Genomic DNA, 25113 nt, shown 5'->3' on the forward strand with positions numbered 1-25113 from the left:
CCAGCCCTAGTATGTGGTAGATGTACTAGGATAAGAAAGAATTGTAATTGGTAGAATCGTTTATGCAACAATTCTCATAATTTGATAAAATATTAAATCAAAACGATAATAAAATAAAGGTTAAGTATCTAAATTTATTATGAGTAATCAAAATAAATTATGACACTTCCAATTTTTCATTAAGCAAATTAGAAAAAATATCAATTCGCATCTAATTACCTATGTAAACGATTTTCCTTCTAATTGGCTCATTTGAACTGATCTTGTACTTTGTTGACAAAAAAAATAAAAAATTATACTTATTAGCTAGGTCAATTAGTTAAGGACTCTATATAGAATATACTTATTTATCTACTGAGTCTGTTTTTCTAGGTCAAGTCCTTCAAAGTTCTTTGGGTATTCAATTTTCACTCTTTGAGTTAGACACTGAGATTTTGGTTATATCTATCACATAAATTTGTCTTTTAGTAGGTTCCTTAACTATACTCTCTTGTTTCTTAGGAGGACAAGTCAAAACTCTTATATTTGTCCAAGTTAATCCTGATGGAGACTCATATGCTGAGACCGTAAGCACATTGAAATCCGCGGAAAGGATTTCTGGTGTGGGGTAGGCGCTGCAAAAAGCAATAAATAGGATCGAAATGTAAGACAACTAATGGAACAGGTTTGTATTTTTTTTCTTTTTCTATCTCTCTCAAGATTAAAATGAAGTAAATGCTTGCTTATAATACACACTAAATAATACTGATAGATTACATCAATCAGTTTTATTTGGTGGCATACATTCTATATAGCCTCTAAAGTCATCCATCCAACAATGCTTCAACACCACTATGTCCCTCGAGAGATGTCACTTAAGGCCATGTGCATCGGTGAAGGACAATTTTTGGTCCTTCAAATATTTTATTCTTATTTTTGTTCCTTCAATTTTTGGTATGAGCATTGGTTGTCCATGATTCTCTTTGCTTCTTCAAGTGGATCATCCAATGGTTTGGAACCAGAACTTTTATCTTCTCCTCTGAGTTTAGGAGCTTCATCTTTGTTTAAGGCTATGAATAAGAAATATGCAAATCCTATTGTACCCTGTGCACGCAAACAACTCATAGTAAATTAGCTTTGTAAACACCGAAAAAGAGTCCACGAATAGGGATGGTGTTGCATTACATACCAATACAAAGAAAGCGGTTGATAGAAACGACTTGACAACAAACAACGAAACCGCTAATGCTGCAATCGTCACCGAGATTCTAGCAACTGGTCTAGGTACAGAGACCTTCAACCAAACCAAAACATAACCAAACTGTAACTAAAGACTAGAGTGTAATTGGTGAAGACAGGACTAAGAGAGCTCACAGGTACAAGATTGGTTCCAACTTCAATTCCGTCTTTCCCAATATTCCATGCGGTTCTAAGAACTGTTCAATACACACAATCAATTTAATTGATCAATTAGACGGTATCCACACAACAATGAACAAACCCTTAATGACCCTTTTGGTCAATTACATAAACTAAGCAATTAAAACAATGAATTCGACTCGTACAAAACAAAGGGGGGGGGGAAGAACAAACCTTTCAAGAAACTGGACTGAGCAGACAAAACAGGGGTTTTGGACCGAACTCGTTGGGGTTGAAGAGGAGCAATTCGAGTTCTCAAATTCAGTAAAGATGCGTTTTTAACCTCAAAACAGAGCATGGAGAGAGAAATGGAGAATTCGGGAATTGGGTTAGGGTTTATAAGAATCTTGGAGCGAGAGGAGAAGGACTCAAAGAAGGAAACAGAGCGAAAGAAGAAGACATGAGATAAGCAAATGAATGGATGCTTTTGCCGGCAAAACAAGTCGGAGAAATAACACAAACATCTCACACGCAGACACATGTAACGAAGGACGGAGAAATAAACGTCCCCTATGAAGGAACGTTCCTTCAATATATGTCGAATTTAGATTTAAATTAAATCATTTAATTGCATCGGACAGCCCATTCATACGCGGATGCAAATGCTCTAAGTTAGTCCCATTCTCGTCTTACCTTATGAACCAAAAGTGTTTTGTAAGTGTGAGTTTATATTTTTTTCACAACCTAAGTTGTCTTTGTAATTAGATATTATGATCACTTTTAAATTAATTATCGATTCTTTTTGTTCAAATTGGCGCACGAGGGGTGGACGTGGAACCATCGAGGATGGGCTATACTGCTTTGGAAGTTTTATCTAGGTATAATGAAAATGTCCAAAACTATATATTATAGAGCTAATGATTCATATGTGAACTTTCACACATACCAGCTTTTTTGTTGCCTTTACGCTTTCTAGTCAAAGTGGGTCAACCACAACAAAATGTTAGAAGAGTATATATCAGTTTATTAAACGGCATCTCCCTCTATACTTAGAAAAATTCAGCGCATTCCAAAAAAAAAAAACAGAACTTTCATGTTTGTAAGTATACCGCAATACACCGCATAACTAAACTATAAATTATTGTATTTTAAATAATAATTTTTAATTTATTTAGTATTCAAATTCTCAATTAATCAATATTTGTCTAATTAATTTAGAATTTTGTTTAGAATTTTTTTTTCTTCTTACGTTTTATAAAGTTTATAACTTAATTACATTAAATTTGTTATTAGATAGAATATAAAATTATAGATTTGTTTTGTTCTCTAGAATTAAACAGAGGTACATGCCTATATATTATGTTAGTGTATATTTTTATGTGTATTTTATTTTTTTTGGGAATATTAAGAATGTGTTATAGTATGTGTAATATTTTGGTCTTTCATATACTAAATAATTTATAAGTTAATTTTCAAAACTATGATTACAAATTTATAGTATATATGAGATAAACTAATAGTTTTAGTGTTAGTTATGTAGTTCAAACCCGCCATGCTAGGCAGGTCAGACAACATGTTCAAAGATTTTTAGTCCGCAAAATTCATCATACGAAACCCGAAAGTAAAAATTAATTTTAAATATATTCAGATCAATGCGTTGAGATCAATAATCTTGGCCACTGATCCTCCTCCAAGATCAAAAATCAATTTGTTTATTGATTAGACTGATTGTTTAGGAAATTTGTGTATGGAGAAAATATTGTTTTGTAAAATTGGAAACTTAATATTAATTAAATTAATTATAAACTTAATACTTAGTGCTAAAAAAGTGGTTCCGATTGTTTTGGAAATTTATTTGGGATGAGAAATCTTGTTTTCAAAAATAGAAACTTAATATTAATTAATTAAATAAAAATAATAATTAATGTCAATGACATGCTTTTAAATAGATATTAACTTCATGATTTATTTTATAAATGTCTCCAAAAATGTATATATAGATTACTCTACCAGTTGCAAAAATTAATTTTAATCAACATGATGACACAAATTCTGGTTGGTAATCCACATAATACTGAAAATAAGATGGACAAAATAAAGGATTGATTATAAGATTTTACAGTTTTTATGTATATAATCGCATATTTTTACCAATTTTATGAAAAAATGATTTGTTATTCTTTCATTTTTGTGGTAAAACCGAAAGCAGAAAATGATTAGAAGCGTGTGGGCTCAATATGTAATAGCCTAATAGCCAAAGCACAGACAAGTCCACGTACGCCACGTGGCGAAAAGCATAACATACTCCAAAGTTTTACATTCACATGGGAAGCTTCCCCTGCGTCACACGCCTTTGCTTAAACTAGTTTACAAAAACTCTGGACCTCTTTCTTACTTCTATTATTATACGAAACTCTTCAAAAAAGTCTATTAATTCCAAATGCTCTTGTTTCTGTTTGGCTCGTAAAGTCCTAACTCGTAATGATTAAGAGTTAAGGTTTGTGATCTCTCAGTTGATTCAGACTCAGCAGCGTTTCAGCTTTTTGGTTAACAAGTTTGTATAGAACACTTCAAGTACATGTTGACATTTTTTTAAGTTGAGCATGTTGTTAGGGTGAACGAACAAACTATCTTATCTCCAATGACCTATGCATGTTGATTTTAAACTATAAAAAGAAAGATAACATTGAGGTAAGCGCCGCTTATCTTAAAGAAGTAAAAGATATGATTGAGGAGGTAGCTATGTGTAAACAAGTAAACAATTAAAAAAAATAACTTCTAAACAAAAATATAGACAGTATGAAAAAAAAAAAAAAAAAAAAAAAAAACACATCCGGTAATTTGTTATCAAATAAGCTTATAATTATTTCCCTTAACAAGAAAAAAAGTTTACAACTTTTTAATAACTCAAAATGTAATTTCATTTTCTCAGGGATGGATAATACACATTTTTTCTTCTTTTTTTTTCACTAAACCTGTAACCACTACCTATTTTTAAAAAAATATTTACATCCATCTCCCACCAAACCCAATTCTAAAATAGAAAAAAGACTAGAAAATAATTTAAAATAATTAATATATATATTCCCTCTCATGAGATGACGATTCATCATCAACAAGTTGAGAAGAAGCTCCACTAGATTCAGACCAAAGTCTTTGGTTAAACTCAAGTTGAAGGTGATCAGGTATAAACTGCGTACGACAAAGCGGACACGTCATCTGATTATAACCCATCATCCAACGGTCCAAACACCCCCGATGAAATATATGTCTACAGTTCGTCAGCCGTCGGATCTCGTCTTCGTTCTCGAAATCGTAGAGACACACCGCGCAGCATTCGGATTCGGTTCGGTCTAGATCCGAGAATTTAACAACCGGTAACATCTCTCCGGCTAGTATTGCTGCTGACTCTGGTTTGGTTAAGGTCGGTGGTGGTGGGTCGGGCCATGAGGTTGAGAGTTGTTCAGGTTCCAAGAAGTCAGGTAGACCAATGACTTTGAACATTGTGGAGATGAGTTTACGGATCAAACCTAAGAAAGAAAGCAAGTAAAGAAAGATTTTTGGGAGAAGGAGCTCGGAGTAACCCACCGGAAAACCCATTGCCTCGCCGTTAGAGAGAGATACGTTAACTGAGAGAGAGAAGAGAGAGGGAGAGAGTTTGGATTGTGATGATAAGATGGGGAAGTGGGATTTATATATATATAGTTTAGATGTGATTAGTTACTTAATTAATGCATTAATTATTTAATATTCAATAAGGTCCACTTATTTGCGTGTTTTTCTTGAGTATTTTGATTCTTTTTAATAATTGTTCTAGATGAAGGATATAGCCAGGAATGTGTTGGTGATGTTTCTTTAGGTTATATAATTATATAAAGACTAATTGACTTCTTTTTTATTCCTATATATACTTAATAATGTATTGTATCCATTTATTTTAGAAAAACATCATTTTCGTATTTCCCATTTACGTTGGACTTTAGCATTAAAATAACTATATGTAACTTCCGTTTGATTTTAACTTTTTTTACAGTTCGACTGTAAAAAAAAAAAGTTCGACTTATGATGTTGTAGCGAAGAAAGGTTTTACTTTTAGATAGGAAAAAAGAAACATGTAATCATGAAAGTAATTAAAAAGAGTTAAATTGTATGACAAATATAGACTTTTAAATATGGTAGCGAGAGGTACCCCATGAATACACATAATTAACATAGTACAACATAAAAACTCATACTTATATACGGTTATGGTTCAAATTTTCCATGCGGTTTTAATTATGATGTCAGCTATTGTAACTGGTTATGAATGACAAAGATGTAAGAACTTTTCTAAATAGTCCCAAAGATTATTCTAGAATTTGGTTCAATATCATCCGATTATTAAAAAAACGAGTTTTGAATAATTGAATCTGTCACTCCATTTTAAGAATTGATCTTTACGTATAACCCAAACTAGTCAGATTCGTAAATTATTAGTATAAAAATAGCCAGACACACGACAAGTAATCGAGGTGGAGAGACAGATAGTTAGGTTCATTTCATTTCATTTTGTCTGTTACCTCTATTGAACTATGCTATAGGCCAAAATGTCTATATACACACATTTTTTGTAGATCTATTTTTAATGTTTTGTAAGAGGAACTTTTTGTTGCATGATTCTTTTTTCACGTGAATGTAAATTATTAACTATTCTATAAAATTATACCAGAACTTTTTTTTAAATGGCTGTTACGTTTTAGTTTTTTTTTAAAATAAAGCAAAAGGAAATTGTAATTATTAAACTCAGTTTATTGGATACCACAGTGATACTTACGATGATTGACAGAATCTAAATTCAATTCCAAATTATGTTTGTATCTTAAAATGACCGGTTGAACTATCATCAATCTATGTACATCGTCATATTTGTTTTTACAAGTGATTATGGACCTCAAATTAATTACGTAGAAAAGTATTTATAGCTCTTCAATTTCGTTTTTGATTCTGTTATTCTAATACTTCTAGAATACAAATATTTAGAGGATCTATTTCTAGAGGAAGAGAGAGGGAGAGGGAGAATGTCATAGGGGAATCTGACTAAATGTATGAAAGAGCCAAAACAGCACTGACCCACCACACACCATGACCATCTTCTCCTCCAACATTTCACATTCCTACATTCAACACTTCTTTTTTTCTTTGTGGCAACTATAATAAGTTTATAACTATACATTAACTGTAACATAGATATATAACAGGGAAATTCATATACATATACATATATATATATATTATCATATATCTGTTAAGGATTTTATATATGTAAATTTGTTTATGCATCTATGTAAATTTAAATAACATTAGGCTATATGTACTCCCACATATACGTTTAAGTAGATCAAGTTTATCACAAAAGTACTCATGTATATATGTGAGTAATATACATATTGGAAACAAGGATTAGGGAATAATTAAATAGTCTACTAACTGTCCGTTTTTGGCGTTACTAGAGAGTAGAGATATATTAACAGATAGGCCAGCTAAATCCAGCCAAGATTAATCCTTTTTGTCTGGGCAATTAATAGAACAAGTTAACAACCAAATCAGTTTAAGAAGAACTTTGAAAAAACTAATTATTATTTTAATCAAAAATAATTGAAGAGAGAAAAATACTCTGTTTTCATATCATTTGGTAAGTGTATTACTTAAGAGCAATGATAAAAAAAATATATAATAGTGTAAGCAGTTTTTACTGTGGCAACTTGTATGCGATGGCAGATCCTATAAAATGATTTAAATGAATTTTCATTGATTTTTAAGGGTATAGTTGGCTACCACTGAAAATTTTGTGGTTGAATCTCCAAATTCTCTCGCAAATTTCAATTTATTTTTTACTTTCTATTACGTACACCTTTCTTTTTTATATATTTGACTCCTGATAAATGTTTTTTTTAGGTTTGCCACTACTTAGAAGCATAAATAAAGATTTGATGGTCTCTTATGTTATTTTAGGTGATTTATATGTTACAATTTTTCGTATTAAATTTTAAGTTTTATCCGGTTAATCTCAGTTTCATTTTTGTGGTCTTCCCCAACATGATATTTTTTTTTTCTGTATATAATGAAAACACATTTATCATTTAAATGTAAATAAAAATTATATCAAAAGCACCTATAGTTATCCCAATAAAATTCAATACAGTCTAAAGTCTAAACTATAAAATTGTATATTTGTGTTTGTTATGTACGGATTACTGTAGTGGCAACATGTTTTTTGCTTTAGTTATTCTTTGCAGGATTTAAATTATTAAAAGAAAGAGCTGCAGTGAAAAAAATATATTACTAGAATGGTAGCTTTAAGTTTTAAAAAGTAGTAAAACATCTTTAACTTGAAACTTGTCTGCTAATTCAACGGAAAACTACAAAATTCATTCCAGTTTTGCATGTCAGAGACTGTCGTTTTGTCAGTAAGCGACCAACTAATCACTCTCATTATTTTAAACATCCAGCTAAACCATAATTAGTAATATATCTGTGTCAACTTTTATTCAATACAACCAATTCCAGATTTAATAAACCAAGTTTTCTTTTTAAAAAGAACTTCTTCAAATTTTAATTTATATTCTATTTTGTGTTCAGACTGATTGTGAAAAACGCTAATTTTATAAGCTACGGCTACTAAATTTAAAATAAAATTGAGCTCTAATTTTAAAAAGGTAAAAATATGAACAAAACACACTATGTTAATGATTGGTCATGAAGACTGACTTGGACCACGAGGCCGTTTCTTTTATCCTTTTCGTTAGGAATAAAATTAACATTATTTACACTTTCTATTATTTTTTAATACTATGGATCGTTTCTTTCTAACAATTTATTTATACAAAAATATTTTTTATTATCCGTATATGTCAGACCGTACAGTTTGCCTGTGTGGACACACGATATATGTTTGGCTCGGGCACTACTCATGATACATCTAAATTTTAGTAATTCAAAGTTTCAAACATTGAAAAACGAAAAAGAAAAAAGAAATAAATCCGAGAAATACAATCAATCGTTTTAAAAATATATTTATATATTTATGTTCTAGAGAACCAGTTTTGTTTTAAATAGCTTATGAAACTGTTTTATAAAAAATTAGAATAAAAACGTTAAAAAGTTAGATGGAATAATAAATATTTATCTATTTATCAAATTGAATAAAATAAAAAATCTATTTATCAAATAACAATTATTTGTTTACACAGATCGGTCGCAGTTCGCAAACAACACAAGTCACAAACTATTGACTAGTATGATAAAATATGGTTAGTTCTAGTCTTCTAGATGTGTTCAAAGTTCAAACACAGTCACCTATTAGTATTTTTAAAAATAAAATTCTGAGTCGGAACTTTAATTTATAGTTTTATATTTCAAGTAAGATAATAACAAGATAGACAGTAAAAGATCTAAAATAAGAAAAGAAAAATGAAAATAGTACAAAGACAGCTAATACAAGAACTGAAGCAGCGAATCTATTGTCTCCTCCTTCTCTTCTAGCAGGCAAACTAACGTGCCTTCCATTCACCTCCCTCTCTTTACACTTTTTTTTTCTTTCAATTCTTGATAAACATAAATACTATATACTTATTAGGATTTAGCCATTTAGGTACAAGATTAGTTTGTTTCATGTCTTACAACAAGACTTATTATAACTGAACTATATCATTGCATCAAGGGAAACAATAGTGTAACTAACAATAGCAAAACAAGAAAGTATAACAGTGTAACATCTAGTAAAGAAATTGGAGTACCCAAAAGAGGTTGGAATTTTTATGTTTATTGAAAACAATTGAGTAAGACTTTTGTGGCATTCATTAATATTTATAAGATATTTTGTTGTCAACTATTACTATAGTATAATATTTAACATACATCTATTACTTTAGTTAATTCTTTAATATACATTTAGTTTTTTTTTTTGGTATTACTATAAGATATCTATGTCTATATAGTTGATATAGGTTTTAGTGGAATCGATTATCTTAACTGGCTATGTCTACGCAAAGTGACAAAATTACTTTTTCGATTAAACCTATATTCTTATCGCCCACCAAACATGTAATTTTTTTGTTTTTAATAATGACCTGACCAAATATTTTTTTTAATATGTAATGTTGGTTGTTAATTTCACCTGTGTCCTTTTAAAAAAGAAAAAGCTGCATTTCTTGTCTTTTTTTTTCTTTTCACGTTATTATTGTTCTTTCTTCGAGTAAAAAAGAAAAATTCTAACTTTTTTGATATTTAAAATCACTTATTCACATAAAAATACATGTAAAAATTTCACTTTCTCGCAAAAACGCATGTAACTAATTGGGCCCTACTGTAGAAGAACCCTCTGGTCGCGTGAATAAATTGGACCATAAGATATGGGCCAATGTTTCGTTACACTCGGCCTATGAGGCAATGATCTCAAGGTTCAAAGTTACAATCCAAAATTGTTTGTTTGTTTTTTTTTTTTTTTTTTTGCAGATAATTTTACATACAAAAAGTAGCCAAATCTCACGAGTAAGAAACTCTAATACTAACACATACATATTTACAGTTCAAAGAAAACCATGAGAATTCAAATCCTTATATGAGTTTTTTTTTTATCAGTCAAACAAAATAAAAAATCACTTGATTTGTTATCAACTTCTGTCCCCTCTATACCACATCATTTTCTTTGATTTATTCAATGATAGTTAGTGATCAAGAAAATAACAAGCAATCATTATCAAACACAAAACTAACATATAATATGATTAAAAAATTTAACAAAAAAATGATTATGAGATGGAATAAAACAAAAAAATTGAATGATAGTGAAAGAATGAATGATGGTCATCATCCACACAACAAGTCCAAAATAAAAGTCGTCAGCACCAATGGATGTCGTGGGTGGCTCACGATGCATTTGGGCTTTTTGGCCCACACTACAAAACAAATTCCGTTGAAATATGTACTCTCGCTTCTCGACAAGCAATATAGTTTAGAGTTTACTTTTCTGCCTCTCCAAAAATGTCCATTTTTTTCTTTCTTAGAAAATTGACAACTTTATTATTGTTACTATATTCGAAATTATCTTAAATTTACTACCAAAAAAAAAAAAATGAACTCAAACCAAACTGAACTACAAAAGTTTATCATTTTATAAAATCAATATAGAACCAAAAAGTAAAATGCTTTGTCGAATTGCTCACACTTAATTAAAATAATCAGATATTAATAAGAGAATGATTAATTCGAGAAACAATGAGCATCTTTTGTTAGCAGCGATAACGATAAACCCAAAGATATAAATCACATAACAAAAAATAAAATAAAATACTAAAAGATCTTTTCACTAAATTCTAAACGTTTGTGCATTTATCACTTCTGGCACTGTCGAAGCCTCATGGCATCTATTACAATCACGAGGAGGCTTCAAATTCTTGGGTTCTCGGGTCCGGTTTAATCCCGGTTTATTGACCCGTTAACCCGACCCTGTCTTCCGTCTTCTCCTCAACGGTTATGCTTCTTCTTCGGTGAATGATACTCGTCATATCAATCATCACTCTCACTCGTCCGAACCAAACCCGACCCGTTTCCAAGTTCGTTTTCGGATCCGGAAGTATCTCCGGTTTCTGGTCATGGATTACTCTACGGCTACGACGACAGCGGCGGCGAACGGTTACAGTTCGCCGCGTGACTCTTCATTCCCTTCGAGCTTCACTAAGTTCAACTCCGCTTTAACGGCGGGTCTTCTCAATCCGATGTCTCCTCCGCCGCCTCCGGCGATGCTCGACAAGACACGGTCAAGTCCGACGCTGTTCGAAATGATGGCTAGCGAAGCTGATACCATTGGGAAAGTTCCGGTTCAGATCCAGAACGGCGTGCTTCAATCTCCGTCGTCGTCTTCATCTTCTTCGGCGGCGGCTACGGCTGCGAGGACGACGAATGTGAGTCATCTCGTTGTTTCAGCTCAGGATAAGCAAGCGCTTGCGATGCAACGGATTTCGGATCTTCTTGTGGTTCGGAGCCCCGGGAACCAGTTTAACGATCCGAACTCGAGTGATGTGAAGCTGACTCTGAGCTCTAAGGACGGGATTAGCATCACTATGTGTGTGCATAGGCAGATTCTTGTGGCTCACAGTAGGTTCTTCGCTATGAAATTGTCGGATCGATGGTCTAAGCAGCAGTTGCCGCCGTCGTCTTCTCCTTACATTGTTGAGATCTCAGATTGTGATGACGTTGAGGTTTATATCGAGACGTTGATGCTGATGTACTGCAGAGATCTAAGGAAGAAGATGATGAGACATGATGTTTCTAGGGTTCTTGGTATTTTGAAGGTATAATACTCAAAAACTCTCTATTTTGGAATTGTTTGTGTTGCAAATTCAGGAATCCAATTCTGTGATCACTCTATGTGCTTTATAATTGAGTGTTGTTTTCTCAGGTTTCAGCAGCAATAGGGTTTGACGCAGGAGTACTTTCATGTCTGGAGTACTTGGAGGCAGCACCATGGTCAGAGGATGAAGAATACAGGATTGCATCATTGTTGTCTGAGCTGCACCTTGAAAACGTTGGGGCAACTGAAGTTTTGAGAAGGGTTTCTGTAGAAGCTAGCAATGGGAACAGCGGGAGTAATGGTGGCAGCAATGATGAGGTGCTTTTAAATCTTTTGCATATTGTTCTTGAGGGGAAAGATGAGAAAGCTAGGCGTGACATGAAAACCCTTGTTTCCAAAATGCTTAGAGAGAACTCTTCTGGAAATGATCTTAGAAAAGAGTCGTTGTATTTAGCTTGTGATGGGTGTTTGCATAAGCTTAAGCGGCAGTTTCTACAAGCAGCAGAGTCTGATTTGGAGAATGTAGATCAGATAGCAAGACAAGCTGATAATCTTCATTGGATTCTTGATATTTTGATAGATAGGCAAATCGCAGAGGATTTTATTGTGATGTGGGCTTCTCTTTCTGAGCTATCCGATGTGCATTCTAAGGTTCCTGTTGTTCACAGATTTGAGATTAGCAGAGTAACAGCAAGGATCTTTGTTGGAATTGGAAAGGGACAAATTCTGACACCGAAGGAAGTGAGGTGTTTGCTACTGAGGAATTGGTTGACACCTTTCTATGATGATTTTGGGTGGATGAGAAGAGCTTCGAAAGGGCTTGATCGGTATATGATCGAGGACGGTTTAAGCAATACCATTCTGACTCTTCCTCTTGCTTGGCAACAAGAGTTTTTCCTAGCTTGGTTTGATCGGTTTCTTAACTCAAATGAAGACTGTCCAAATATCCAGAGAGGGTTCGAAGTTTGGTGGAGACGGGCGTTCTGGAGAAGAAAAGAACAGAGTCAAGACCCTGCTCGGCTAAGAGTCACAGCTTCAGCCACTGATAACTCTTGAGAGATCTCTGAAGTGTGTTTGACCTTGTGTTTATTCCCGAGCCACCTTTTGCGCTGTTTCTTGAGGATCACACAATGAGGAAGAATAATCCAAAAGAGAAGGCAATGATGAATGCGAGGTGTGTAAGATTTACCGGATTTTAATACCTCGAACGCGGTTAGAATTAGTTTAATACAAGTTTTGCATGAACTTGATCGTTTGGAAGTAGTTTTCTTTTTGATGAGTCGGAGCTTCTTTTTGTACATCTCTCTGAATTTTTTCTTAGTCTCCAACGTGTCTTGAGAAGAAAGGAACTTTCAAGTTATAACTGCTCTATGCTCTCTCTACTTTTGTTACGGTCTTGATTCTGATTCTAATCTTGGTCGGTTTAGCACACAATAGATGAGGGTCTAGTGTGGTTTCTTTATTCGTCAGAGTGCAAACCAAGATGCCATCCAATATACGTAGCATACACTATCGGAGGATAAAGGTTATTTCAAAAGAGTGGATTTTGGAGAATCTCTATACGCACAACGTAGCCCAACTGTGTGGTCTGGTCGTCTGTTCTATCTAAATCATCGTGTAAACCAGAATATAACAATTACATTTTCTTGTTTTGCATGTAAAGGATTTGAACTATGAATGTGATGCTACATTTTTACTAAACGATGGCTCGTTGTTTATCTTCAACATTAATAATTGTAACCCGCAACGACATTGTTCTTCTAGACATTGAATTGATGCACATCTCGATTCTGTATCATGCACTCTAGTTCTTGCTTGCATGCCAAGGTTCCAGGTCTTCTCTCGACGCTAGTGTCTTCGTCCAACAACCCTTTGCTCAGTTTTATACATCAAGATCAGTGGTGATCTGAAACAAAATTTAAGGGTTAAGGAGAGATTTGAATGTGCCAAGCTCTTAGTTGATCTATTTAGGAAGATATATTGTGATTTTATGCAAAGAATTACCAACTATATGAGTTTGATTAAACTAAACTCCCTTCACTTTCTATAATAGAGTAACTATGGATTATCTTACAATGAAGTAAATGTTATTACCTCTATGATCTATGGCTATAATCAACTTAGATGGTTGTTATCGTCTTAAGCTTGCTGATATTTGGAACTCAACACGATCTCAACCAACTGAATGTTTCCGCTAAGTACAGATGCCTTGTGAGATGGCAAGAACGAGAAGCCATCCAGAAGTTTTAGACACTTAAGTCCCCATTTTACCATCAGGAACTCGATTAGATGATGCCCACTGAACAGAACAGAAGAAAGCATCATCATCCTAAATCTGTTGCAGTCAGATGTATACAATAGCTAGACGACCAGGAAGAATGAAATTAACCAGAATCGTATACCTTCTGTTATGATATGTAGTAATAAAAACTGCATCCGGAGAACTTTGGAGCAAAAATGAGACAGTGGCAAAGAGATCATCAAATGCTTAACAACAACAGAGAGGTCCAAAGTTCAGATTTCCAATTCATTAACAATGGAAAAAGAAAAGGCCAATACCAAAAAAAGAACATATGAAACTAACCACTTGAATCATATAACACATCAGCCCCAAGTATAATGTTAGGTCGCAGGTCGAATATCGGTGCATCCCACACTCCCCAGGTGAGACCCATCACCTGCAATGGACAAACCACAAATAAGCAGTAGCAAACTTCCTGAAATAATCACGGAGAGGTAAATGTATATCTACAGAGGGATTTACACATAAGGTGAAGACGATATTACATTACATTACAGTTCAGCTTGTTAAGCTCACAGACTCTTCTCATATTTTCCAAAACCTGCATATATATGATACAAACTAACAAATAAACTCATACTATTCTTCTCTAAACCCAAATAACAAAAATGCTTTTCAACAAAAAAAAAGATGGAATTCACACCTCAGGTTTAGTTGCATCATCAGTAAGAGTGACATTAGCCCCAACCTTTGCAGCTACTAAACCAGGCAAGGAAGTGCCAGCTCCAAGCTACAAAGAGATTCAATCAACACTCAAGTCTAATAAATACATTTGAAGATCTATCTGATTCATTAACTCAAACACAAAACACAGAGTACAATTACAGATATCCCCCAATTCTGTAATCAATTCAAAATCAAGGGTTTTTGATAGCGAAAGGGTGGTTGATTATAAGAAATAAACCTCGAGAATCGAAGAACCACGAAATCGAGAACTGTGTTGCCAAACATACTCAGCGAGGATGACGCTACAAGGCCACACAAACAAGCCATACTCTTCCTTCATATTCTACACACAAACAAACGATGAAAAGCAAAACGCCAAAGAAGAAGATCGATAAGAAATCGCTAGTGAGAGAGCTTATTAAGAATACCTCGATTACAGAAACAGAAATTGAAGTTTCCGAATCTTCATCATCGCCATAGAAATCATGCTGAGAAATCGTCGTTGTCGTAGCAGTCATAATTTGAAAAAAGCTTGTCCCGTCGTCAATAATCTAATTTAGGGGTTTTTAAGAGACTGAAGGAAAGAGAAGAAATTTGAAAATTGGAAATTTGTCCCACATCGGTTAGTTGGGAAGTGAGGGATATGATTAGTTGGCTATAAAAGGGGTTAGAGGTGGATTAGTTAATAAATATGATCCTTCAGGCAAGTTAAAGGGGAAATGAGGAGTGGTTAAAAAATCTCGCTCTAATGCGAGAAGAGTGTATCGCTCAGCCTGTTACGACAATTTGAGCACTCTCCTTCTTTTGTCATCTGATCCCTCTCCTGAAATTAGATCATATTTTTTATTTAAATCAAAAGTTTTTGTTTTCTCTAATTTTTTTTTGTTTATTTTGTTAAATTGTTACGTTTAAAACTGTTTTTTTTTTTTTTTTTTTTTTTTTTCATTCAAATTTATTAGTTAGTATTTTTCTTTGAAAATTAATTTAGTAAATGGTATGAGGTTCATAACCAGCCGGTTATAGCATAAGACAGAACCGGATTAGTGGGACTGTGTGAGGGTACTAGATTAGATTTATGGGTCTGTGTTGTGCTTGTGCCTTAAGTCTTTGAAGTTTCTCCTCTCATTATCCCCATTCCCCTCCTCCCCAACAAGAATGGCCACGTCAATCAGCTAACCTGATTCTATCGTCTTCTTCCCCAAAACCGAGAGACCGAAGCAGAGGAAAAGCCAACTCCAACAATCTGTGCGTTTTTGGCTGCCTGCTAGGTTCTCGACTTCGTTGGAGGAGACACATATTTCGCCATTTGAAAGATCATCGATATTAGTTTCGTCTACAAATGATTCTTCTCTGGGTTCAACAAACTCAATGTCCTCCTCAAACATTTGTGATCCAGATCCATAGCTCCATGCGATGCTCTCTTCTTCAGATACTTGGCCTGCTCTGGAATCATAGCTCCCTTCTTCTATGCTCTCGTCTTCAAACACGTGGGCTGATCCAGATTCATAGCTCCCTTCTATGCTCTCGTCGTCGTCGTCGTCGGTGAGGAGCTTGACACCACATTCTATAATCTCCAAGGCGTGGAGTTTGCTGCTGAATTCGAACACAATCTCTCTGCTCACGTCAGAGAAGTTGTTAAATGGGAAGTGAGAGTCAAATATATATACATGTTCCTCTCGACATCTGGAGACACCATGAAAGTCTACAAAGACAACGCCCTCAACGTAGTCGAAGTCCCATCTGCCTATCGGAGGACGACACAATTCGGAAAAGTCATATTCTTCTGTGATTTGATGGTTATGAGAAATCACGATGCAAACCAACAAGCGGCGGCTGTTAACGTCTGGAGGAATGGTCAAGCAGTTTCCTTTGCCTCGGTGATCGAACTCTGGAGGCACTTGTTTCCCAGGTAAAAGAGCCGACCCGTTACGAAACGAAGGTTGGATAATTCCTCTTCGTGCTTGTTCGCTCAATTTGAAGCAGTTGGTGAACTTCATTTGCGCACTTGAAGTGTCTAAAGGGGAAAATACGGTCTCTAGTGATTCACACTCTTGTGCCGTTAGGAATCTGAGCGAACAAGGGAGCTGTGGCAATGATGCGAGTTTTAAGCATCTTGATAGATCAAGGCTTTCTAGCCGAAGAAGATCTTTGATGCAATCTGGAATCCTTTCAATATCTGTATAGCTTAGGTCTAGTGTTCTTACACTCGTGGGGAGATGTGTTAGTCCCTTGAACTTTCGGTTGCTTGCAATAGAAAGAAATTCAAGACGAGAGCAAAGCTCAATTGATGCAGGCAAATCTTCTACCAATGTGTCTGAGATATAGAGGTTTGTAATGTTCGTTGACATTACTGGAATATTTCTCAATCTTGAGCATCCTGCCATGAAGACTTGTTCAAGGGATGCCAAGTTCATGTGAGCTGGAAAGAATTCTAGGCTTGTGCAGCTATTCATCAACAACTTCTGTAGTTTATGAAGATGCAAACAAGAGGATGGAATCTCTACCAAACTCTCGCAGCACAAAAGACTCAATACCTCCAGATTTATAGCCTCCGAAAGATCTGGGAGTTCCTTCAAATTTCGGGACGCTGTCAAATTAATCTTCTTGAGATTTGTAAGCACCTAAACGTAACAAACCAAAAAAGAGAGAAGAACATCATATTACATGAAGAGAAAATAAGTATTCATATATATAATTTGAAGTGTAACGCCAACCTGTCTTCCTTCCCAAAGCTTCTCTAGCTTGCTATCTTCAAAACTGAGTTCGACAAGATATTCAGGATGAAATGTAGGATGAAGACTCTTGCTTGGGTACTCCTCCCAATCTAGTAACCTTAGACAGTGCGGTAACTCCATCTCCTCAGGTATATGCACTCTATCATTGCCATCATTTCTACTTTTGTAGACTCTGAGGAATCGAAGATTAGGCATTCTTTTAAAAGCCTTCTTGTTTATAGATACTTCCTTGATACCAGATATATCAAATGATATGCCGGACATAGCTCTGGTACCCTAAACCAATATGTATACCAAATAATAGGAAATTGTTAGAACAATAGGTAGGATTAGCTTATATATATATTCACCAAATGCCTTCAGTTTAAATGATAAATATATAAGAAACAGATAATATAACAAATACAAGAGAAAGAACTTAATTACTGTCGCATATTCGAGGACATCACAAATCTCTGGAGCATCTATTAAGATCTTGCGTTTCCAAGGCTCTTGTTTATGAATGGCTTTCTTACCCACTTGTTGTAGTAACCTATGCATCATTATCTCCCCGTACGTAGATATCTCTATGAGAGATCTGTTTACAAGGATTTTCAACCCGTGTTTGACATCCAAGTCATTGTCAGTGAACATAGTTTCCACAAGATCACCATCTTTATAGTTGAAGAAGACTGCAATGTGGAGAAATAAAGTTTGCTCACTCTCATCTAAACTCTCATAACCGACTTTTAGTACTTCCTCAATGTCTTGATGAAGAGTAGTTTCTAGCCTGTGTATTACTTGTTGCCACTCCTTCTCATTCTTTCCACGTAAAGATGAACCCACCACACTAAGAGCCAACGGAAGATTACCACAAAGTTTTGTTACTCTTTTAGCAAGCTGTCCAAAACCATGGTACATAGGGATTTTTCTAAAAGCATATCTACATAAGATCTTGAGAGCTTCTTCATCAGATGGAAACCCCACATGGTACGTATTATCGATACCATGCTGCTGTAAAAGATCTTTGTTTTCTGTGGTAACTACAATCCTACTCCCAGGACCAAACCATGTAGTTTCATTTGCCAACGCCTCTAATTGCTTTATGTTGTTCACATCATCGAGAATGATGAGCACTCTCTGCTTGCATAGCCTTTCTTCTATCACACCTGAATGACATACCCTAAGACCATCCTGGTTCAAAACCTTTGAAAGGAATTGCTCTTGTAAACGCAACTTCTCTTGACCACTGACATAGCTTCCCCTCAGGTTATCCATAAAACAACTAAGTTGAAACCTATTAGAGAGTCGAACATGTAAAGCTTTGGCAATGGTAGTCTTACCAATTCCTAAAGGACCAGTGATTGCTACCATTTTAACTCCATCGTCATAATCTAAATCTAGTAAAGACTTCAATATTCTCAAATGAGTTTCAAGTCCCACCATGCCATCAAAATCCCTTGATGGTGTAGCATTTAGTTTATCTGAAACATCTCTTGCAATTTTCTTGATCATGTTTGCTTCGTTGTCCCTAGCAAAATAGTAGAAAAGAATTGCACGGTTCCCATCAAATAGTCACATAAGTAACAATCCTCTGTTCCTAATAATTTATGACATGCATTTCTTATATTCATTCAACAAAAACATTTTCTTTATCACACTACTAACTGTTATTTTTTTCTCCGGTAATTACCACTTATAGAACCTAAGAAACAAAAAAAAAACTCAGATTAATTAAGACCAACCATTTTTGGAAGTCTTCTCCAGCAATATTGCTCACATCAGTCAAAGCTTTGCTCCATTTTTGCCTAGCTTCGTCCCTCTTACGTGCACAAGTTTCATTGAAAGCGATCCCAAATTCCCCGGTCTGTTTACGTACATTGGACGGCTCCACTCCGTAGAAGATGGTCATCACTGTCTGTCCCATAGCTTTTTTGCACTCCAATATCTCCACCAATTCATCCAAACACCAGCCTGACGAAGCGTAATTCTTAGAGAGAATGACGATAGAGATCCTCGACTCTCTTATAGCTTCTGTGAGTGAAGGAGCAATTGTTGCGCTTCTCTCAATCTCTTGATCATCGAACATAGTGATTCCATTTCGTGTAAACTGTTCTCGCATGTTACTGAGAAAGGTTTTACGGACGTCAGGCCCGTGGAAGCTCGGGAAGACGTTGTAGCTCCAGTTGCGAGGCGGAAATGAAGAAGAAGGAGAAGCCATGGGCAGAAGAAAGAGAAGTTGATGAAGACGAACAAACATATGATATTTTACGTTAAACGACTTTTTACGGAAAGCTATATACAAGAATCAAATAAAAACAGTGAAAACTAAAAGAATGATTAATAATATCACAGCTGTGTTAGGATGTACCATTTATGCCATATTCGAAGGAGAAAATGGGCCTCCATTAACTGTTGACTAGAGAGAGAGAGAGATCAGAAGTCTCTTTTTTGATAAATGATCAGAAGTCTCTTTGCCTTTTCGTTCCTATGAAAAAGTAAACGAAGTCTGTTAAAACGTGAATTATTAGTCGAGCACTTGTTGTTGTTAAACCGGATCACGCAGATACTCTGAAAGAGAGAAACTATAGTTTAGTGACACTAGCTATAGACTATAGTTATTTTTAATAGTTAAGAGTTCAAAAGTGTATGAATATTAATTAGTAAATAAGTTGTCTAAGTATTTATTGATTAAAATATAACCCACTGTGTACATTCTCACCAAGAGTTGAGCTTTGAACAATTTGTAAAAAAAAGTTTGTAAGAGATGGAGCTTTTGATTTACAAAAAAAAAAAAAAAAAAAAAAGTTGCTCGGGAAAAAGAAAAAAGAACATAAACGAGATGGATTACACTGTTCCAATGATAGGCCCAACATCAGCCCATTTTGTTACATAGAAGGACTCCACAACGCATTGGATTAAAGCCGAAGGCCACGTCATCATCATCTTCCGTTAATAATCCTCACAATTATCGAAGCAAAGCAAGGTGATGATGATCCAAAATCTCTAACACAACACTCTTCTTGTAATTGCTTCAATTGTACATGGTGTCCGGATTTGAGCGTCTTCTTCCTGAAATCAAGCTTCCGACATTTTTCACAAATTGGGAGAGGTCGAAGCAGAGGAAGAGCCAACTCCAACAATCTGTGCGAAGATACTCGTCTTCTACGGAATCATCCTGTTCGGTGTCGTCTTCAGAGACTCCGCTGGATTCATACCCAATGTCGTCTTCAGAGGCTTCGCTAGATTCAAACTCAACGTCGTCGTCCTGGTACATTCCAAATTCATAGTCCCACTTGTCCGTCAAGATCTGAGCACCACATTCAATAATATCCAATTCTTGTAATTCGCTGCTGAATTCAAACACTATCTCCCTGTTCACATCAGAGGAATCGATACATGTCGAGCGATGGTGAATAGTAAATATAAACAAATGCTCCCTTCGAAATTTGGGGACATCGCCTACGAAGATGGAGATCTCTGTGGGGTATAAGTCGCCTTTAGCTACGTGACGACACAATAGCTGGTGAGAGTGACCACCACCAAGACCATGTTCTTGGCGAGTAGGGCAAATCACGACGCAGACATTAAATCTGGAGAGAGGATCGTTACCATTGGAGCGAACCGTCAAGCTATTTCCTTTGGCACGGTGATCGAACTCTTCAGGCACTTGTCTTCCTGGCAGGAGCGTGACTCCTCCTCCTGGAGAAAAAGATTGTTGGATGATTGCTCTTCTTGCTTGTTGTTGGTCCAATTTGAAGCAGTTGGTGAAATCGAGGCGACACGCGTAAGGAGTAATGTTCAAAGGGGAAAATACAGTCACCAGTGATTCACAATCATCTGCAAATAGAAATTGAAGCGAACAGGGGAGCTCTGGCAATGATGTGAGTCTTTTGCAGCTTGATAGCTTTAAGAATTGTAGCCGATGAAGAGCTTTGATGCATTCTGGAATCTTTTCAATACCAGAGTAGCTTACGTCTAGGTATGTGACACTCTTGGGGAGATGTGTTATTGCGTTGAGCTTTATACTGCGGCTTAGATTGAGAACCTTAAGACGAGAGCAAAGCCTAATTGTTCGAGGCTCATTTTCAACGGCTGTTTCGGTGATATATAGTTCTTCGATGTTTGTTGACATAACTGGAATATCTATCAATCTGAAGCATCCGACCATAGAGACGCGTACAAGGGATACTAGGTTCATGTGTGTTGGAATTATCTGTAGGTTTATGCATTTGGCGAGTTCCAATATCTCCAGGTTTGTAGCATTTGAAAGATCAGGGAGTTCTTTCAAATTCTTGGACCCTAATAAATCCATCTTCTTGAGATTTCTTAGCGGCTGGATGTATAAAACCACAGAACAACAGAGAGTATTAAAACATCAGTTTAGCTTGAAGAGAAAATGTGTATATTCATATCTTTATGGTTCTAAACACCAACCTGTGTTCCTTGCCAAAGGTATTCGAACTGGCTTTCCCGCATCTTGAGTTCGACAAGATATTCAGGATGAAATGTAGGAGGAAGACTCTTTCTTGGGTATGACTCCCAATGTAATAGCCTTAGACGACGTGGGAATTCCATCTTCTCTGGTATATGCATTTTATTATCTCTTCTTTGGTAAACTCTCAGGAATTGAAGATTTGGCATTCTTTTAAGAGCGTTCTCGCTGATAGATACTTCATCGATATTATATCTATCAAATAATATTCCAGACACAGCTCTCGTACCCTAAACCAATATTCAAAAGAAGAAGTTAGCACAATATGTAGGATTTGTTTTATCTCCACCAAATTACTTCTTTAAAGTATACTTAACAAGGAGATGTAATTTACCGTTTCATTCTCGAGGACATCACAAATCTCATGAGGATCCATTAAGATTTGACGTTTCCAAGGCTCTTGTTTACGAATGGCTTGTCTAGCCACTTGCTGTAGTAATTTGTGCATCACTATCTTCCCAGTGAGACTACATATGTTTATGAGAGATCTATTGACTAGGATCTTCAAACCGCGTTTGACATCCAAGTTATTGTCATCGAACATGGCTTTCATGATATCACCATCTTCATTGTTGAAGAAGACTGCTATGTGGAGAAATAATGTTTGCTCATTCTCATCTAAACCTTCATAACCGACTCGTAATACATCCTCGATATCGCGATCAAGAATAGTTTCTAACCTGCTTACTACATCTTCCCATTCTTCCTCCTTCTTCCCACGTAAAGATAAACCCACCACACGTAGAGCCAATGGAAGCTTACCACAAAGCTCTGATATTCTTTCGGCGAGCACCTTGAAACCATGGTGTGGAGAGGTTAGTCGAAAAGCATACCTGCATAAGATCAGAAGAGCTTCTTGTCTAGATGGGAAACCCACATGGTATGTATTATTGATACCATGTTGCTGCAGAAGCTCTCGATTATCTGTGGTCACTACAATCCTACTTCCAGGACCAAACCATGTAGTTTCATTAGCCAAACCCTCCAATTGCTTTAGATTGTTCACATCATCAAGAATAATGAGCACTTTCTGGTCGCTTAGGTTTTCTTTTATTGCACCTAAATGGCGTATCTTCATACCACTTTGGTTCAAGACCTTTGAAAGAAATTGTTCTTGTAAACGTAGCTTCAAACCATACTCATCAAAACCGCTATGACAACTTACCCTAAGGTTGTCCACAAAACAGTTAAGTTGAAACTTATTCGAGAGTTGATCATGTAAAGCTCTAGCTAAGGTTGTCTTACCAATCCCTGCAGGACCAGAGATTGCAACCATCTTGACTTCATCATTATCTAAATCTAGCAAAGACTCCATTTCTCTCAAATGTGCCTCAAGTCCCACCATGCCATCAAAATCCCTAGAGGGTGTAGCATTTAGTTTATCTAAAACATCTCTTGCAATCTTCTCGATCATTATTGCTTCATTGTCCCTAACAAAATAAATAAAGAAAAGAAAACACTTATCTATCAAAAGAATAGTCATGATGAGGAAACAAAAATTAGATATAACAAAATTAATATATCTGTTAGTTTGTGTCCAGGGGTTTGTGTTACCACTTAGGACATGACCAAGAAAACTGTAATTTAATATAATAAACCACAAACCAGTTTTGCAAGTGTTCTCCAGCTATGTTTCCAACATCGTTCAAAGCTTGGCTCCATCTTTGCCTATCCTGCTCTGTTTTACGAGTACAAGTTTCATTGAAAGCCATCCCAAAATCTCCCGTCTGTTTCCGTACATCAGATGGATCTACTCCATAGAAGACCGTCATCACGATCTGTCCCATATCTTCTTTGCACTCCAAAATCTCTACCAATTCGTTTAAGCACCAGCCCGAGGAAGCATAGTTCTTCGAGAGCACCACGATCGAGATCCTCGATTCCTTAATCGCTCGTGTAAGAGCATTGGCGATGGTTTGGCTTCTCTCGATCCCTTGGTCATCGAACATGGTAATCCCATTGCAGTTAAACTGTTTGCGTAAGTGACTCAGAAATGTCTTACGGACGTCTGGCCCATGGAAGCTCGTGAAGACGCGGTATTGCCATGTGCGATACAAAGAAGAAGAAGAAGAAGCCATGGGAGTGAGGATAAATGTGCGTATTAGAGGTTTAATGTCGTAAATGAATGTGTGTTGAATTTATGGACTAGAAAAATTGCAAGCGGGTGTTGTTGAGTTATTGAGCGAGATGGAAGTTTCTTAGCTTTTTCAACGAAATTTCAAATGAGTGAATAATTATTATGTTAATGTGTTTCTGTTAAGCTACATACATATCATATCAGGTTGGCTCTCAAAAGGTATCTTTGTTTTTATTTTCAAGTTTTTTTTGGCAATTTACTGAAAATTGCAACGATATTTGCTATAGACTTCCTAAATGGTCTAGTTTGAAAAATGTCGCTTGCGAGGGGCTATTGCGGTCTTCTGATAAAGACTTGGACACAAAACTTCTCAATTAAGTGAATTAACCAAAATAAATAATACATAAGATTCTTTTTTTTCTCTTTTTTTTTTTATAAAGTTGTTACGAATGAGTCAAACAGATGAATCCATGCAAGATTGAATAAGAAGGTTAAAAAATATATAAAAATCAAATTGTACGTAATCCCGTTTCATATATAGTTGCAGAATTTTTGCATTGTATATATTAGAACAAAGACTTTTTTTTTATTTGTTAAAGGATTTAAGAGTCGCAAAGACTATCGAAACTCATAGGACGTTTCCAATTGCGCTCCCTTTTTCATTTTATTTGAAAGTCACACATCAGTCAGGAAGATTAATCTTGTATATATTAGAGTACATGTACAACAAGAGACTTTATTTGTTAAAAGATGTTAGAGTCAAGACTTTCGAAAATTTATAGGAAGTTTCCTAGACTCCTAGTGCCTTTCTCACATTTGAAAGATTAGCGCGTTTCACGTTCAAAGTTGGAACGTTAAACCAAAACAAAACACACCAAAGTTTCCACACTTCAGTAACGTTGGACTGAGAATCGCATAGCTCTTGTGTCCTAAATAGTAAATATATCACTTTGTGAGATTTCCTGGTTACATCAGACTATCAGAGTGCTTTTGCTGGCTCCTTTTTTGGTCTTGCTCTGGTTGTTGATGCTGACCTTATCTAATCATGTACCCAAATTTGTACTTGCTTTCTCTAGTTTATGTTTATGTTTCAAAGGTTTCTCTAGTCTTAATTGGGCTTAAACATTAAAAAAAAAGCAATTAGGGTTTAGCATAATTGGGCTTAAACATTAAAAAGAGTGAAAACAAAAA

The 25113-nt window shown here is 35.5% G+C and overlaps 4 protein-coding genes, 1 non-coding gene and 2 pseudogenes across 11 annotated transcripts; 2 read left to right on the plus strand and 5 right to left on the minus strand.

The window, feature by feature from the left end:
* Nucleotides 1–909: 909 nt before the first annotated feature.
* Nucleotides 910–1800, minus strand: LOC104767355 (uncharacterized; annotated as a pseudogene). The gene is made up of 4 exons (XR_015562033.1): nt 1573–1800; nt 1354–1415; nt 1169–1273; nt 910–1083 (listed from the first exon to the last, which is right to left on the minus strand). The product of XR_015562033.1 is annotated as an uncharacterized LOC104767355 (transcript).
* Nucleotides 1801–4178: 2378 nt separating this feature from the next.
* Nucleotides 4179–5098, minus strand: LOC104704007 (brassinosteroid-responsive RING protein 1 pseudogene; annotated as a pseudogene). Its single transcript, XR_015562721.1, has one exon. The product of XR_015562721.1 is annotated as a brassinosteroid-responsive RING protein 1 pseudogene (transcript).
* A 5482-nt stretch (nt 5099–10580) lies between these two features.
* LOC104704009 (BTB/POZ domain-containing protein At1g63850) lies at nt 10581–13369 on the plus strand. Of its 2 annotated transcripts, XM_087460139.1 has the most exons (3): nt 10581–11227; nt 11520–11669; nt 11777–13369. In XM_087460139.1, exons 2-3 carry the CDS (start codon nt 11595–11597, stop codon nt 12722–12724), a joined length of 1023 nt encoding a protein of 340 aa, XP_087316265.1. In that variant the 5' UTR covers nt 10581–11227; nt 11520–11594; the 3' UTR covers nt 12725–13369. The 2 variants fall into 2 exon arrangements, with proteins under 2 accessions (XP_087316265.1, XP_010418426.1); XM_010420124.3 differs by having other exon boundaries at nt 10596–11669.
* Nucleotides 13271–15460, minus strand: LOC104704008 (uncharacterized). 3 transcript variants are annotated; one of them, XR_015562722.1, is made up of 8 exons: nt 15065–15460; nt 14875–14979; nt 14614–14700; nt 14456–14511; nt 14253–14346; nt 14071–14155; nt 13763–13967; nt 13271–13574 (listed from the first exon to the last, which is right to left on the minus strand). XR_015562722.1 is itself a non-coding variant. In XM_010420123.2 (8 exons), exons 1-7 carry the CDS (start codon nt 15152–15154, stop codon nt 13808–13810), a joined length of 672 nt encoding a protein of 223 aa, XP_010418425.1. In that variant the 5' UTR covers nt 15155–15460; the 3' UTR covers nt 13271–13574; nt 13763–13807. The 3 variants fall into 3 exon arrangements, 1 of the variants encoding a protein (XP_010418425.1); XR_015562723.1 differs by having other exon boundaries at nt 14433–14511; XM_010420123.2 differs by having other exon boundaries at nt 14461–14511.
* On the plus strand, nt 15351–15455 carry LOC147942009 (small nucleolar RNA Z279/snoR105/snoR108). The gene has a single exon (XR_015563013.1). It is a non-coding gene; the product is annotated as a small nucleolar RNA Z279/snoR105/snoR108 (small nucleolar RNA).
* A 1080-nt stretch (nt 15461–16540) lies between the features above and the next one.
* On the minus strand, nt 16541–19602 carry LOC104704010 (disease resistance protein RML1B-like). Its single transcript, XM_087460140.1, has 5 exons — nt 19096–19602; nt 17798–18881; nt 17351–17647; nt 16886–17257; nt 16541–16748 (listed from the first exon to the last, which is right to left on the minus strand). The coding sequence occupies exons 1-5, from the start codon at nt 19569–19571 to the stop codon at nt 16680–16682; spliced, it is 2298 nt and encodes a 765-aa protein (XP_087316266.1). The 5' UTR covers nt 19572–19602; the 3' UTR covers nt 16541–16679.
* Nucleotides 19603–20010: 408 nt separating this feature from the next.
* Nucleotides 20011–23970, minus strand: LOC104704011 (disease resistance protein RML1B). Of its 2 annotated transcripts, XM_010420126.3 has the most exons (4): nt 23451–23970; nt 22180–23275; nt 21788–22075; nt 20011–21686 (listed from the first exon to the last, which is right to left on the minus strand). In XM_010420126.3, exons 1-4 carry the CDS (start codon nt 23921–23923, stop codon nt 20385–20387), a joined length of 3159 nt encoding a protein of 1052 aa, XP_010418428.1. In that variant the 5' UTR covers nt 23924–23970; the 3' UTR covers nt 20011–20384. The 2 variants fall into 2 exon arrangements, with proteins under 2 accessions (XP_010418428.1, XP_087312481.1); XM_087456355.1 differs by lacking the exon at nt 20011–21686 and having other exon boundaries at nt 21776–22075; nt 23451–23950.
* Between the last annotated feature and the right edge of the window lie 1143 nt (nt 23971–25113).

The sequence above is a fragment of the Camelina sativa genome, chromosome 7 (assembly GCF_030686135.1).
Source record: "Camelina sativa cultivar CO46 ecotype springtype chromosome 7, ASM3068613v1".
In the NCBI taxonomy this organism is placed as follows: domain Eukaryota; kingdom Viridiplantae; phylum Streptophyta; class Magnoliopsida; order Brassicales; family Brassicaceae; genus Camelina; species Camelina sativa.